Source organism: Dermacentor silvarum, chromosome 9 (assembly GCF_013339745.2).
Source record: "Dermacentor silvarum isolate Dsil-2018 chromosome 9, BIME_Dsil_1.4, whole genome shotgun sequence".
NCBI lineage: Eukaryota > Metazoa > Arthropoda > Arachnida > Ixodida > Ixodidae > Dermacentor > Dermacentor silvarum.
This window is the reverse complement of record NC_051162.1, coordinates 147,932,460-147,949,193: the sequence shown is the minus strand read 5'-3', so window position 1 is coordinate 147,949,193 and position 16,734 is coordinate 147,932,460. Positions and strand designations below refer to the sequence as shown.

At 45.1% G+C, this 16,734-nt stretch overlaps 1 protein-coding gene across 1 annotated transcript in view; it reads left to right on the top strand.

Moving 5' to 3' along the window:
- The window catches only part of LOC119463972 (anoctamin-4), a 142,748-nt gene that overhangs the window by 47,506 nt on the left and 78,508 nt on the right, over positions 1 to 16,734 (top strand). Inside the window, exons 14-18 of the mRNA XM_049655446.1 lie at positions 64 to 169; positions 1,631 to 1,691; positions 2,553 to 2,635; positions 7,833 to 7,883; positions 9,230 to 9,292. Of these exons, the coding sequence (XP_049511403.1) occupies positions 64 to 169; positions 1,631 to 1,691; positions 2,553 to 2,635; positions 7,833 to 7,883; positions 9,230 to 9,292 (364 nt within the window). The remainder of the gene's footprint in view (positions 1 to 63; positions 170 to 1,630; positions 1,692 to 2,552; positions 2,636 to 7,832; positions 7,884 to 9,229; positions 9,293 to 16,734) is intronic.

Below are 16,734 nucleotides of genomic sequence, written 5' to 3'. Positions count from 1 at the left end.
CGCCTGGTACTCTGTACTCATTAGTGCTAAGGAGACAAAAGTATCATGTGTGTTCCTTTCCAGGAGAGAGACCTGCGACCCCAACATCGCCGGAAGTTTCGTCCTCTGTCCTGGCTGCAAGAAGCGTTGTACTTATGACTACCTTTACACTAAGTGCACTTTTAGCAAGGCAAGTAATATTCTTTTGTATACAGAAAAACTACACAAGATCAGTTCGCAGTGAACTGATAAAATCTCTGCAGTACTCGAAGCACGTACAACCATGCAAAAATAGCGCAGTCATTTTTATAGCTTGAAGTCACTCCAAAAGTCCTTACAAATTTCTGCGTAAGACCGCCAATCTGAGAGCCGCCAGCAATAAATGGTTCAGCTGAGCAAAACCGAGCGAGAATGTCTAATCGTATAGTCATGCAACCTGCAGGCTCTACTTTAGTGCAGGCATCTCCATCGCTTTATAATAATTAGCAGACGACGAGAAATAATGTAAATCATGAGTCATGACTCTTTTGAATTGAATTCTGGGGTATTATGTGCCAAAACCACGATTTGATTATGAGGTACGCCGTAGTGGGGGACTCCACAATAATTTTGACCACCAGGGAATATTTAACGTGCTCCAATGCAGGGACACGGGCGTTTTTGCATTTCGGCCCCATCTAAATGCGGCCGCGTGGCCGGGATTTGATCCCGGGCCCTCGTGCTTAGCAGCGCAACGCCAAACTCTTTTATTAGTATGGTTCCAAACCGTTGACTGACTGAATACGGCACAGAATTGCAATACATGGACCAGAGCCCTATACACATGTGTTTAAGAACTATCTGGTCTGTCGTATGATTAGTGGCAGCAACAAATGTAGCAGACTGATCATTTACACATTTCGAGTAAACATAATATTTGGCATCATCTATGCTTTCTCTAGTTTCATTGTCTGTCACAGCATTATATTGTGACAAACAAAAAATCGGGACCCCTCTGATCAGTCTTCTCGCCAGTTGAGAACTTCATGCCTGAGTTTTGTTTTCTTTTTCTACTTCACAATTTTCAATAATTTTTGCAATACATCATGGGCCGAAGTAAAAGCAATGCTCCAAACGATCAATAGTTTAGCTGTTTTTATTGCAACAAGCCTCATCAAGATCGAAGTGTGTCAGATTCGACTTGTTGGTAAAAGTTTTGTTTAACATCACAAGAGCAACAGAAGGTAGAAAAGATTCGGCGCTCTGCTCTCTCTTCTGTTCCATGTGTGGTTCTAACGCTCTTAATACTATAAACCTCATCAAATTCGGTGCAGGGGATGCCGAACAAAATGGTTTCTCCGTTCCCTTGTATTGAAGTAGAAGCTGCTGAGGGGAAGCTTTCTGATTGTTTTGTATGACTAAACGTTACAAATGCTTGTTTCTTTACTTTAGTGGCCAACGAGATTGATATTTGTGCACGAAAATGACGATGAATTTTACTAAGTTGTGCTGTGACGGTTCACCTAAGTATTGTGTCCAAAGCATAGTGTTGTCTAATAACAATTAAGCAATGTATTTTATGCAAAACGTAACTGTGCTGCCTCAGTACTTAATTTCGGTGTTTCGGAGTGGACACACGCGCAAGCATTTATCTCTGCCATCTCTACTGCAGATCGTGTACATGTTTGATAACCCGGCCACCGTTGGTTTTTCAATATTCATGGCACTTTGGGGTAAGCACCTCGACTGTTGCATGCTTCATGTCTGCTCTATTTCGTTACGCTCCACACGCATACGAGCTAATGTTACTCACTAGATTATTTAGCAATCAATCAGAAATTGCTCGCTGCAAAGGTGCTAAAATTCACTGTTGAAAAGTTCGCAACAACATAGCATAAGCAGTAGAGCAATAATAATGATAAGTACACTTTCATTGCCATTTCTTTTAATTAAACATCGCATGCACTAAAAGGACCGTTTACACCCGTTGAAGGAGCGTGTGCCGTCCTTTCATCATGCATTTATTGATTCACATCATGTGTGTCACAACGTAGGTGTAAAGAAAAAACTTAAATCATTGCAAAAGCGTAACAGGCTGCAATATAAACCAGTTTTGTTGAGGTATTTCTTCAAAAAATTCATGGACCTTTGTTGAACGAATCAGTTTTATTATTCGTCCTTGCATCTCATGTGTTAACTGAACAAGTAACTCAGCGCAATATAAAAGACAGAAACAAGAAAGGGACAAACAAGGACAAGCGCTTGTCCTTGTTTGTCCCTTTCTTGTTTCTGTCTTTTATATTGCGCTGAGTTACTTGTTCAGTTATGCAGAACCAACTAGCCCAACAATTAACTATTCTAGATCTCATGTGTTAAACTCTAATTTCGTCATCTTAGTAACGACTTCGCTTCTCCCGCACGCCGAAAACGTTACTTTAGCCATCAGGTGGCAAGTTACGGCTATCAACGAATCCTTTGGATAATTGCTAACGTTTATCCTTACAAAAACTTTACTGCAGCTTTGGGCATTATTAAGCCAACCAAGTATTAAAGAGCGTGTGAAGTAATGGGCCCGTTTCTCACGCTTTTCGCAGCCACCATTTTCATAGAGCTCTGGAAAAGACGCCAATGCGTCCTTGGCTGGGAATGGAATCTCGCCGATATTGACACGCTCACGGTAAGGATACTAACGATTAACAATCAATGTCGTACAATCGACAGTTCGTGTGACTGAAGTTTTAATATTGCCATAAAAATCGTAGCGCCATGCAGCTGAAACCACATGGCGCGATTTCTCGCACGAGCTGCTCGCACTCACCCGTGGAGGCGTGTCGAGGGTAGAGAAAATAGCACATAGCGATGTCGCGCCCGCTTCCACCAATGGTGCTGATGATAGCAGTCACGTGACACCAAGCTAGGTCTTCTGCAACATCGCCAGATGGCGCTTCCACCTCTCCCTCCCCCCACCCCCGCCCGCGCATCTGTGCAGGGCATCTCTACTTTTCAAATTCCTGAACGCAGAGTAGAAAAAGATATCATCAATGTTGGGAACCACGTATACAGGTTAATTGGAATTACAAGTTAACAAGCCAGAATCAACGTAAAGAAAGTGAGAGGAACCGAGAAGGTCAATTGGGCAGAAAGAATAGGGGGGGAAATACCGATGAAAGTGCACGAATACGGCAAACTCGAGATCAGGAATTGAATTTTGTACGATAACACAACAGTAATGCCTTGCTTACGAAGACGCGAGCTGGCGACCTGAAAAAAAACATGCAGGAACAAATATTCGCAACATAATGGCGCATTTGTCTGGTGCAGAAAAATGCGGAGTCAAACCGTAGGTAACGCCCACCTTCTAGAAGCTCTCAGATCAAAGCTGATGGGAGCGTTAACTGGTCTGCGGCCGACATAGTGAACTGCCAATTGGAATACTGGGAGAAATAAAAAAAGCGGGAAAGAGATGGGGACGGGATCGTCACATGCATAGGTAAATTTACTAAGTAAAGTGTCTAGGCAGATTGTTGTATTACGATAGGGATAGGGATAGGGATAGGATAGGGGTCCGTGGCTCATAAAGGCTATAGGTGGCTGTATTTGTCACTTCTCCTATTGAAAGAGGATCATCGGCGAGCGGTGGTGGCAGCTGTGGCGGAGTGGCGTGAGCCCTTCGGCTTAGGGTGCTTGTGCTATCGCGATTCGTTTATAGGCGAGTTTCAACGACGCCCTCTAGCTCTGCAATGCGTGGCTAGAATATGTTACTCGAAAGACACTGAATTACTAGTAGACCTATTGGGGAAGCTTCTCAACAAATTTCAGCGATTTTCTGTCCCGTGACAGTGACGTTCTTGTGATGCGCCTCTCCCTGCCTAGATAGCCTCGCCATCGGTGGTAGCAGTCTCGTACATAACGTTGACGTTTTCCAATCAATAGGATATAGTATAGCTAGAAGAACTCTTTTTGAGGTACTTGCGAATAAGTTTCACAATGCTGTTTAGTGATTTTAACAGCATATTACTTGTGAGGAAATAATTTTCCTTCGCCGTTGATTTTTGTTGTCTGGTTGACGGGGGCGTGGACCAGCTGCGGCATTATTTTGTTTGATTGTGGTGTTTATACTGTCGAAACTCCATAGTGGGTTCGGGACGCTGCAGTATGGATGACTCCGGATTAGCTTTCACCACTTGTTTTTGTTTTTTTTTTTTAACTTGCACCAAAACCACGGCTTAAGAGCGTTTTGCATTCCGTCCCAATCGTAACGCGACCACCGCTGCAGGGACCGAACTCGTGACCTCGTGTTCAGCCGCACAACGCCATAGTCGCTAAGCTACCGCGGCGGGTGCCACGTCATTTTCCTTCGCGCGGGTGTGCTCACGTCGGTGGCAAGGCGGGAATTTTGGCGCACGTAACGTTTTCTCTTGCGAGAAACGCGTCTTGTGGTTCCAGCTCTACCCTGATAACGTTGTCTCCCACCTTGTGCTATTTGCCTTCCAACTTGTCCAGTAGCATGGATGGCTGAGTGGTAGTGATTTCATTGTAAACCTACTTACGGCATTCTTGCTTTGCTTTGATTGGAAGCTTCGTCATCCTTGACGTTGAACACACAGCCGCATGATACAGACTAACAATAATTCAAGCTTTTTTTTCTTTTTTACTTAACGCCTGTTGAAATCGTATGTAAATGTGTAAGAGCAAGGGAGGGGCCAGAGCAGTATGGTGCAAGCGTTTCATCAAGAGAACTTCTCAAGGCAACAGCGGTCACCCATCGCATAACTTGCATAGCTACCTACTCTCAAGAGTAACAATGACCGCAAATGTACGGCGGGAGTTGGGTGCTCGGACAAACCATATGAGGTTCTTCCATCCTACTGGAATGCGCATTGCCAACATTCGTCAGTTTATCCGACCATCCAAACTTCGCCTTGCCCTCCCGTGTCCACTCCTTTCATGATATGAGCCCATGTAAAAATTAAAAAAACGCTTAACCTTGCACCCGGCTGCGCAACGCTTGAAACAGCACAGCTGGGCGATCATAGCCCAGCATTTTCCGGAAGTGTGCGCGAACTTTTCATCTTATTACTTATGATGACGATAATTTCTTTTCGCGCGTCTCGGACTTACGACCGTCAGTGCGCCTTGCATAGCGCAGCTTGCAACACCGACACCGCGTTCCAATGCCGACACCGTGTTCCAGGAGACCCCCTCTGTGAATGCGTCTCTCTCTAGCTTTCATAGCGCGCAAAACCTCTTCACCTAGCAGAGCACGAGTGTACGAACTCGCCAACTGTGGACGAAGACGACGACGCTCGAACGCAATCATATGGTTCGCATAAATGCACGTTCTGCAAGCGTGGCTCTATAAGCTATGGTGGTTAAGACGCTCGCTTTGGGACCGGGGGTACGCGGGCTCGAATCCCGCCTCGGCAAAAAAATTTCTTTTCTTTCTTGGTAGTGTCTTGCTACGCACCACAAATTACGGCTGGCTTAAACAGCTTCGCTGTTAAACAGCTGCCATGGATCACCAGCGTTGCCTTAACGAAGATATAAGTCATTTTGTCAGAACTTCGACGTTTCATTGAAGCTATTCGTGCTTTTCTATGTGCACCGCATTCCTAGATCTTCCTACTTCATCTTACTACAAATAGTCAGTCGTATGCTTGTGTACCGTAAGTGTCCCAGACCTACCCTCGTATCCTCAAGGACAAAATACTTAGGGCAATAGAATCCGTGACATGCGCCTTGCGAGTCAAAGTTCGCGAAACAATTATTGTGTCCGTGTTATTACACCAGTGTATCATGTGGCTTTCCTATTTATTTGGAAGCCTATAATATATATATATATATATATATATATATATATATATATATATGACTCTTGATGAAGGCCGGACCCCGGCCGAAACGTCATTAAAGTCCTGTTATACAGGGTGTTTCAGCGAACACTTTCAAAATTTATTTAAGGTTGCCGGTGGCAGATAGCTCAATTCTAGTTCATGAGCTGGTCTATGCGAAGAGGCGGACATTACTAGCACAAAAAATGAAATGCATAATCTACTAATCAACAAAAATTCACTAATTAAGTTTTTAACTAATTACCTGATCGCCCATATTGCAATTAACAAATTGTAGCCGTGGAGTTCGCAAAGCGGATCCAATTAGAACTACTTCTCAGGATGACACCAATTTCGAGATATTAATTCCCGAACTTTGCGGAGAAATGCATTGGCGTTCCAGTTTGTGCTTCAATGGATGAAGCGACGTTTTGTAAAGAAATTAACTGGAACGCCAATGCATTTCTCCTCAAAGTTCGTGAATTAATATCTCGAAACTGCTGTCATCCCAAGAATTCATTCTAAGTGAATCCACCTTGCGAACTACACGGCTACAATTGTATATTGTACAATTGTACAACACCCTGTATATTTTTCCTACGTGCTTCTATTTTTTGAACTATTTCTGTACCGGCTCCTGTGATTCTTTGCTACACTGATATATATATATATATATATATATATATATATATATATGCGTGTGTGTGTGTGTGTGTGCGCGTGCGTGCGTGCGTGCGTGCGTGCGTGCGTGTGTGTGTGTGTGTGTGTGTGTGTGTGTGTGTGTGTGTGTGTGTGTTGTGTGTGTGTGTGTGTGTGTGTGTGTGTGTGTGTGTGTGTGTGTGTGTGTGTGTGTGTGTGTGTGTGTGTGTGTGTGTGTGTGTGTGTGTGTGTGTGTGTGTGTGTGTGTGTGTGTGTGTGTGTGTGTGTGTGTGTGTGTGTGTGTGTGTGTGTGTGTATGTGTGTGTGTGTCGTCCTTGAACCCCATTTTTATTATTCCTTATAGTGTGCACTTTGCGACTATGAATACTTGAAGCCTGGCAAAAGTACAGTCTCTTCTGTTTAGCAGAAAGCCCGAGGCTAGCACCACTTTCGAGAATTTCGACGTATCCGTCATCAAAATATAGCAGGAAATAAAGTGGCACTGTGGTTATTACTTCTTCGAAAGCCACCTTCGCTCCCTTCGGCACTGAACGGACTGGAGGACCAGTGATTTTTCGACAAATTTTGTAGGCATGAATATCTCGGAAGAGCTGTTACTATTGGAATATTGGTACCACCCTTGGGGACTACGTAACATATTCGCAGATCGCCTGTGAGAGATTATGCAAGTCCGTCCACTTCAAAGTGTGTGCACCATGGTAACGAGAAATAGAAGCATGTCATGACTAATCAATATGCATTCATTTTACCTTGTAATTATTTACGTCGCGATGCATGTTTTTAATGCTGAATAAAAGTGAACCGCTGGTGAAGGCCTGTCCATTTACAAGAAAACCTCCCTGCCATAGTGCTCTCAAGATATGCCGCCTCTAAAGTGCTTTCAGATAATGGGTATTGCACATATGAATTTTCTTAGAGACATTCATTAATCACCAAAAGAAGGAAGCTACATCACAGCGACATGACAGAGCCACTGAGCTGCATGCGGCCAGTGATATAGGTATCGGTTAGCTTTACCAACATTACCATTCTTATATGCCTTGTACTTCTGATCAACTCTGCAGTCATTGCTGGCGGCTAAACATGAACACATTCAGCCTGTTTCGCAGATCAGCTATAGTTAGCTGGTACCTTTCTTGAATTCAACATATAACTTAGCAATAGGTGCATAAAGGCTGTGATTGTCTCGTGTCTTTCAGCATTGTACCATGTTCTTCCTTCACGTGCTCGTGTGTAACATTTCTGCTGAATTATAACCGCGCTGATAATGAGCGCCGAAAGGGAGCGTGCGCCCTTGAATGTTCACTCCGTACCATTTTATTGTACCCTTTACCTTCGGTGCACTGTTCTCGCTTCTTTTCTTGCCTTTCGCCCCATTTTCAGCAATACACTCTTCCTTATTTCCCACGCATACCGGGACGGCAGTCGGCTCAAGTACGTATTGCAAACCGTAAATCGCCAGTGCGTGCACTCAGAGAGCGACTTGCATCAAAATCTGTATTGCTGTTTTCCTTTTAATACTTTCATTCACAAAAGTGTGAGGCAGCAGACAGCAGTTGTAATGTACGTAAGCTAAGTTCTAGAAAAAGTACCGATTGTCACTAAATAATTAATATGATTCGCTACCCTCTCTGCATGGGCAATTTTTGGGCACGCTAGTTTCACCTCAGCTCTTCGAAGATGTCTTAGTTTGAAGTACTCAAATAATTAAAATATCCATAAATTCAACTGCAATGCATTAGCGCTGCTTGCAGTAATGGTATCGACAACTTTGATCGTAAATTCTTATCGCTTTATTATGTAAAGGAGTGCATTCGAATGCATAGAGCCCTATTTAACATGGACAAAGAGTCTAATGGCAACGCTGGTGCCTCCAAACGTTTTGTATTTGTACTCTGGCCAAACACGGCCTCCAGAGCAGGTGCTGTTAATGACGAGATTAAGAGATTAAGTAAGTAAGAGACGCGCGGTTTGATGGCAATTACATACCGTTTGTAAGCGACTGGATCTGCATAGGAATTGTGGATAACGGCTTGAAGTTGAGTTAGTTGTTGCAGTTGCTGAGTGATTTGGTGAAGAGAAACAGCTCGAACGGCAGGACACAAGAGCAGTAGTATCCATCACAATGACTGCATGTCTTTGCAGCGTATCGTTCGTGGCGTGCCGGCTCTTCGGTCTCACAACTTTAAAAACTGTAAGCGTCTACTGTAAGCGCTAAACTGGAAACGTTATGGCCGAACAACTTATAGGCACAGATATAGCGTACATCCATGTAAAATGCCATTAAAACAAACTCTTATGCCATTCTATAACCACGAGCTTATCTCTCCACACTATCACTACGATTTAGACCTTTAGTGAACGTACCACTGTTCTTACGGCTGGGAGGTGTGATGAAACGTGCCGGTTTATGTAAACGGCCTGCTTACTGTAGTGGACAACTACAAAGTATTTACTGTAACAGCTTGTCATGGCTTCGCCCTGTTTATGTAGTCTTGACTGATTATATGATTTGCTCTAAAAGATTGCAAGCTTATAGTGGCCAAGTCCTACTATGATACGTCTTCTAACAGTGTGCAGGCTACTCAACAAGGCCTCTTGGAGGTATTGTTAATTAGGGCAATTACAGGCAGAGTACATAAACTTTAGATGTATTTGTTTTTCGCGTTATTTTAGATCACATGTGAAAGAGAAATCGCTATGCGATTCTACGATCTTGGACGGTCTCCATGCATGAGTGGTGTCTATTCAACTGCTGTGAAACATTTCCCACCTCGTAGGACGTTGTTAACCCGGAGTACGAAGCCAAGGCAACCGTGTACAAGCTGAATCCAGTGACTATGGTAAGTAAAAAGACTTTGCATGGAGTAAGGAACGTGTCGCTTAGTATTTGGCATTTTACGCATCTACAATAATGTCACGCATGAACGAGAACATCTAATCTACGTTCTGTATGTATTTTAAAAAATGTGCTTGTGCGAGGCTTTCACTAGAAGGCAGCTTTATGAACAGCCCGGCTAACATTTTTTTACGCCTGTTATCACTCAGAACATAGAGCAAGAAGTTTCAGAGATAGTTTGTGATACAGGCTGCCCAAGCCATCATGCACTAAGCTATAAATAAAGAGGGATCATCCCACGCGAATAAGAATAAGTATTCGCTCTATGAAGTCCAGTTGAGAAATCGCCAGTAATTTGTTTAATTCTTGACATAAAAGAAAGGTAATTATCTAACTTTTTTATTTTTTCTTCTAATCGTCAGGATGTCAATGATGCCCGCACGGGCGTCTGCGTAAGCAGGCGTTTGGTTGTTGCGACACCACGGACCCGAGCACATGAGGGTTGGACCCTTTCGCGTGAAGCCGTGCGTGGCTTAGCCGTGTCTGGGGAAAGGGGGAGCCTGGGGGTTAAGCTGATGCTGGCTGTTTGGACCTTTAAGGCCCCCCCGCGGAGGCAACACACCTCTTCGGCCTCTGCTTCACATAGACGGCACCCCTGGGCTTACCCACCCAGGGAAAATCGACAGTTGCCTTTTCCTGTCCTCCTCTTAAATCTTCGTCTTTCTCTCTCACTTTCAATCTATCCTGTCTTCTTTTCACTTCCTTTTACTTCCGTTTTCCAAGGCAGCTAGGGTTAACCTTGTGTGGGTAGCCAACTTTGGATATTCCATATTTGGTTATAGTAGTGGCGTACAGTTGGCATTTGCAGGACCAATCTTTTCTAGGTATTGCAGCGTCCCGTCCTTGGGCTCCATGGTGGGTGGCTGGCGCTGCTTCCGAACATCCACCTATACTTATAGAAAGTTCTTTCCCCCCACTCCCTGATCGCCGTCTGAAACGAGGGCGCACCGAACATGTTTTCCAGTTTTTATTGCGATAGCAATTATATGGACACTCAAAAGCAGATTTCTGCCGTCGGCGTCGCCGTCGCCGTCGCCGTCGCCGTGAGGTTCCGTATGACGTCATTTGGAGATGAAATCGTCGCCGCGCGCCGAACGCTGTATGTGCGAGTGAAAGGGCGCGAGGGGCGCGTCTTTCACGGGGAGTGAACGCACGGCGGAGAACACACGCGCGTTCTGCGCCGTGCTCGCTTAAGGGCTGCAGAAGTAGGCGTCTCTTTTCTCCTTTACAATCACCATATATGTAGAGCAAACGCGCCTTCTTCCGATGCGCGAGAGGCCGTGGGGGAGGGGGAGGGAAGGGAGGCGACGTTTAGCTGCGGCACCAAGTGCCTATTTATATCAGAGGCTCCGGCAACAGTCACCAACGCCGCACGCATTTTGAGCGAACGCGGGCAAAACGCCGATGGCGTCGACAACAGTTCTGCGTGTTGCCGATGCTGCTGCATGTCCAAGTTTATACAGCTGATAAAGCTAATATCCTTACTCCGTATAGCTCTCTACAAGTTTGCTATCGCAATTGATGCTTCGCCTTTCAGGTGAAACTGCGACAACTTTTTGGACGCCAAACACAGAACTTTGCCCGATTTCACGTGATCCACTCAGAAAAAACCGACAAATCAGTACGAACAATCTCACCTTTCCTTGTGTCAAAGACTCTGACTGATATTTTTGGACCAGGCTATGAAGCATCCAGGATGGCAAGCGGGGATCTCCTCTTGGAGCTCCGTGATCTGAAACAATACGAGAAACTACCCAACCTAGTGTCATTTGGAGATGCTCAAGTAACAGTAACCCCGCACCGTACCATGAATACCACCCGTGGCGTTGTATCAGATGATGATCTGGGGCAGCTGAGTGAGGCTGAACTCCTGGAGGGTTTCAGTGACCAGAACGTAATCAATGTTAAACGGATTAAGATGAGGCGCGACGGCAAGGAAATCCAGATCAAGCACCTGATACTTACTTTTGAATCAAGTGTTCTTCCCGAATCCATCGAGGCCGGATACCTCAAGCTTCGTGTTAGGCCATACGTGCCAAATCCTCTCCGATGTTTCAAATGCCAGTGGTTCGGCCATAGTTCACAGAACTGCCGAGGCCGCCAAACTTGTGCGAAATGCAGTGCGCCTGAACACTCCTCCGAGTCTTGCGAAAGCTCTCTACATTTTGTTAACTGTGATGGGAAGCACGCCGCCTACTCGCGGTCGTGCCCATCCTGGAAAAGAGAAAAGGAAATAGTAACTAATAAAGTAAAAGAAAACATAACTTCGAAGGAGGCACGCAGGCGGGTATTGCACCTGCCAAAAACCAGCTTTGCCGAAGTGGCGCGTCAATGGGCAGCGCAACAACGGCCCCCGGCGGCTGTCTGGCACACGCGTAGTGGGCCAGCGGTGACGCCACTTGCCCCCCCCCCCCCCCCCCCCCTCTGCGGCTGCAGCTAGCGCTGCTCCGCCATCTCAGAACAAGGGGCCATCGACCTCCGGGCTGGTGGCCTCCAAGGCCTCGTCCCTCGAGGCGAGGCCTTCACGTCAAACTAACCGCTCGCAAGATCGCGTTTTCAGCGCCTCGCAAGAGGACATGGACACAACACCAAGCGTGAGGGCGCATTCAGCGCATAAGGAGCGGCGCGATTCCATCGACCGCTCCAAAAAAGAAAAATCTCGTGTCATGGCGCCTGGAAAGGGCCCGTAAGCTAACTTTGTATTCTTGAACGCACAGCACAAAAACACATTCAAAATGGACACACAAATTTTACAGTGGCATGTGAGAGACTTCTCCATAACCTCGACGATATTAAGGAACTCCTTAAAAAATATAATCCAAAAATGCTGTGTGTTCAGGAAACACATCTAAAACCCACACAAACAAACTTCCTCAGACAATATGCTATCTTCCGTAAAGACCGTGACGTTGGTGTTGCCTCCTCCGGAGGTGTAGCAATAATTATGGATAAATCTGTTGCTTGCCAGAATCTCTCTCTTCAGACACCACTTGAGGCGGTGTCCGTGCGAGTGATACTTTTCAGCAAGTTGGTAACCATCTGTTCTATTTACATACCGTCAGACTACAAACTCAGCAAAACGGAATTTTACACGCTAACTGACCAGCTGCCGGAAGCATACATTATTGCCGGTGATTTTAATTCTCACAGCACTTTCTGACGAGACTCCCGGTGTGACGCCAGGGGTCGGCTTATAGAGAACTTTCTAATAACCTCTGGTGCATGTCTGTTTAACAAAAAAGAGTCTACCTATTACAACATCCACCATAATTCATTTTCTTCCATAGATTTAGCGATTGGCTCTGCTACCCTTCTTGCCTATATAGAATGGAATGTCGTTAAAAATCCATTCGGGAGCGACCACTTTCCTGTGATACTGACCTTGATAGAGGAGCATGACAGTCCACCCCACGCCCCCCGTTGGAAAATAAAATCAGCTGACTGGAAAGGTTTTAAAGAGTCAACCTACTTATCACCAGATTTTATCAACGATTTTAGTATTGACGACGCAGTAGCGTATTTTACTGGTTTTATACTCCACGCAGCTGGAAAATTAATCCATCAAACAAAAGGCATCTCGTGTAAAAGACGGGTTCCCTGGTGGAATGAGGAGTGCAGACTGGCACGAAAGAAACAGAACAAAGCGTGGGGCGCATTGCGTCGCGCCCCGACTGCGGAAAATTTTATCGAATTTAAACTGGTAAAATCACAGGGAAGGCGTACGCGGCGACAGGCAAGGAGGGCTAGCTGGGAGAGGTTTCTCTCTAGCATAACATCCTATACCCAAGAGAGTAAAGTATGAATGGCCTAAGAAAGCTAAAGGGGCAGCAAATCCACCCATTGCCTTTAGTTGACGACCATGGGAATACCTTAGAAGATCAGGCCAACGCTCTGGGCGAACACTTCGAGCGTGTTTCAAGCTCTATACGTTACTCAAAATCATTACTTAAATATAAACAAGTAGCTGAACTTAAGTCACTGGATCGTAAATGCCGACCTAATGAACAATACAACCGTCCATTTAATATAGCTGAGCTGAGAGCTGCCTTGAGCGTATGCAGCAGCTCTGCACCGGGACCTGACAAAATCATGTATGACATGATTAAAAACTTACACACTGACACACAGACGACACTTCTGGGACTTTTCAACTCTATCTGGGCTGCCGGATGCCTGCCATCCTCATGGAAGGAAGCTATTGTTATTCCAGTTTTGAAGCTGGGCAAAGACCCTTCTTCGGCGGCACGTAACCGCCCGATAGCTCTCACAAGTTGCCTGTGTAAACTTTTTTGAAAAAATGATTAATCACCGACTCAAACATTTCCTTGAACTGAACAATATGATTGATCCCTATCAGTGTGGCTTCAGAGAAAGGCGGTCCACAACTGACCATCTTGTGCGCATTGAAAGACATATGTGACGCATTTGTACATAAACAGTTTTTCTTGTCGATATTCCTCGATATGGAAAAGGCGTACGACACAACTTCGCGTTACGGAATTTTGCGAGACTTGTCGGGAATGGGCATCCGTGGAAATATGCTAAACGTAATAGAAAGCTATTTGTCTTAACGTACCTTCCGTGTGAAAATTGGCAACGTACTGTCACGTCAATTTATACAGGAAACTGGTGTACCCCAAGGAGGTGTGCTCAGCTGCACACTGTTTATCGTGAAGATGAACACGCTTCGTGCTTCATTACCGCCAGCTATTTTTTATTCCGTCTACGTAGACGACATACAAATAGGTTTCAAATCCTGCAACCTTACAGTGTGTGAGAGACAGCTACAACAGGGTTTGAACAAAGTGTCCAAGTGGGCGGACGAAAACGGATTCAAAGTGAACCCCCACAAAAGTTCTTGTGTTCTTTTCACCAGGAAGAAAGGGCTTGTTCCAGATCCCACTATCGAAATGTATGGACAACAAATACCTGTGAACAAAGAGCACAAGTTCCTAGGCATCATACTTGATTCTAAACTTACTTTCATTCCGCATATAAAATATCTCAAGGTGAAATGTCTAAAAACAATGAACTTACTGAAAATTTTATCTCACGCATCCTGGGGTAGCGACAGGAAGTGTTTAATGAATCTTTACAAGAGTCTTATTTCATCACGATTGGACTATGGTAGCGCGGTATATCACTCTGCCGGCCCTAGTGCGCTGAAGATACTGGATCCCGTCCACCATCTAGGTATCCGCCTGGCCACTGGCGCTTTCAGAACAAGCCCCATTGAAAGTTTATGCGTCGAATCAAATGAGTGGTCACTCCATCTGCAGAGAACATACACCAGCCTCACATATTTCCTTAAAGTCCACTCTAATCATCAGCATCCGTGTTTTAATACCGTTAACGATATGACGCTTTTTCTTAACTACACTTTTCTTAATCACCCTTCTGTAAGGCAGCCTTTCTCACTGCGTGTCAGGGAGCGTAGCGAAGAAATGGATATCCCACTCCTCGAACATCGCTTAATGCCTTCAGCCAAGCTGTTACCACCTTATAGGAGTGGCAGGTAGCAGCATGTGATATATCATTTGTGGAGGTTACAAAGCACGCTTCAGAGGTCGAAATCTGAATGCATTTCCTAGAATTACAGTAGAAGTACTCGTGCACAGAATTTTACACAGACGCTTCTAAATCACATGCCGGAGTATCTTATGCAGCCGTCGGTCCGTCCTTCTCGGAATCCGGCCTACTCCACCCAGAAACAAGTATCTTTACGGCTGAGACCTACGCAATATTATCAGCCGTAAAGCATGTAAAGAAATCAAAACTTCAAAAAAATATTATATTTACAGACTCCCAAAGCGTCGTAAAAGCCTTGAAGTCACCCTGTAAACAGAAAAACCCTGTTCTCATTGAGCTCTATTCTGTTCTTTGTAGAGCATAAGCAACTAACCAGCATGTCATTATATGCTGGGTGCCTGGGCATAGAGGCATCGAGGGCAATGCTCTTGCCGACCAAATGGCCAGATCAGTCACATCACCCGCTATCAACCCTACAGCTGCTGTTCCTGCAACAGATTTGAAACCTTTCTTGCGAAAGAAACTGCGAAGCCACTGGCAACGCTTGTGGGATGCAGAAACAAGTAATAAGCTTCATTTGATTAAGCCACAGTTAGGTTACTGGCCCTCCGTAAAGAAAACCCGGCGAACTGATATCCTATTCTGTCGTCTCAGAATAGGACACACGTACGGCACCCACAATTTTCTATTGAATGGTGATGACCCTCCAACCTGTGGTAGATGTGGCGAGAGGCTCAGCGTCCTCCACGTCCTCCTGGAGTGTCGGGAAGCCGAAAGAGAAAGAAAGAAACATTTTCCTCTAGCATATCGCTATTGTGTCCCTCTACCTCCCGCTATGTTTCTTGGTAAAGAACCGCTCTTTAACACCAAAGCAGTACTCGCATTCTTGAATGATGTTGTACTACATGTTATTAGCCCAATAAGTTCGTAGCGCATCCTCTCTCCAGAGGATGTTGCTGTGATAGTTTTTTTATAGCACATGCCTCCAGGCCCTTGTGTCTCAACGGCTCTGTTTAGGCACTTGTGCTTCTGGCCAATTATTGCATCTGTAATATTTTGTAAGCAGTATCATTCTTTCGCAATGCATTGTCCATGTCTATAGTACACATCATTAGTCATTGCCATAATCTTATTACGTATAGATTTTACGCACTTTACAGCGACTGTTTTTAGGCCCCTTTACAGCCATGCCACATCTAATGTTCATATAATTGACTATTCATATACCACTAACAAGTCATTACCATCGTCTTGGCGCTCTTTGGCCACATCTGGCCCTTGTGCCAATAAACCACAATAATCATCATCATCAATCATCAGGATGTCAATGATGAAGTTGTAGATAGCAAATGGTGAAGTGAAATTATAATTTACATAACTTTGTACATACATCCACAAATACATCCGCCGAGATAGCGACCGACCCAACAGCAGCCAGGAAGCCACGCCAAACCCGTGAAGGCTGACCCCGAAAGGTTCGCTTTGAAAACAATTGTTGCCCAACCGACGCGCCTTGTTGGAATCTACATACAGGGAAGCTTTGTTTAAATGCGTAAAGAGTATTCAAACCTGTGTTAACTTCCTTGTTATTGCAATATCAGCGCAAGAGCATACCTAAGGCCCTCGCCCAAACCGCACATCTGTGCTACAAGCTGTGCGAACGCAGCTGCTTCGCATCTGCTCGAGTGCGCGTGGATGCCCTCTCACGTACCCGTGTCATGCAATGGGGACACGCATGGCGATCATCTCGAAGAGCGAGTTCGCGTTCGCACGAAAGATGTATGCGTGCGATTGTGGCCTAATGGTTAGAGCATCTAGACCAAGCATCGGGCACGCAATGCAATTTTTTTTATAAGT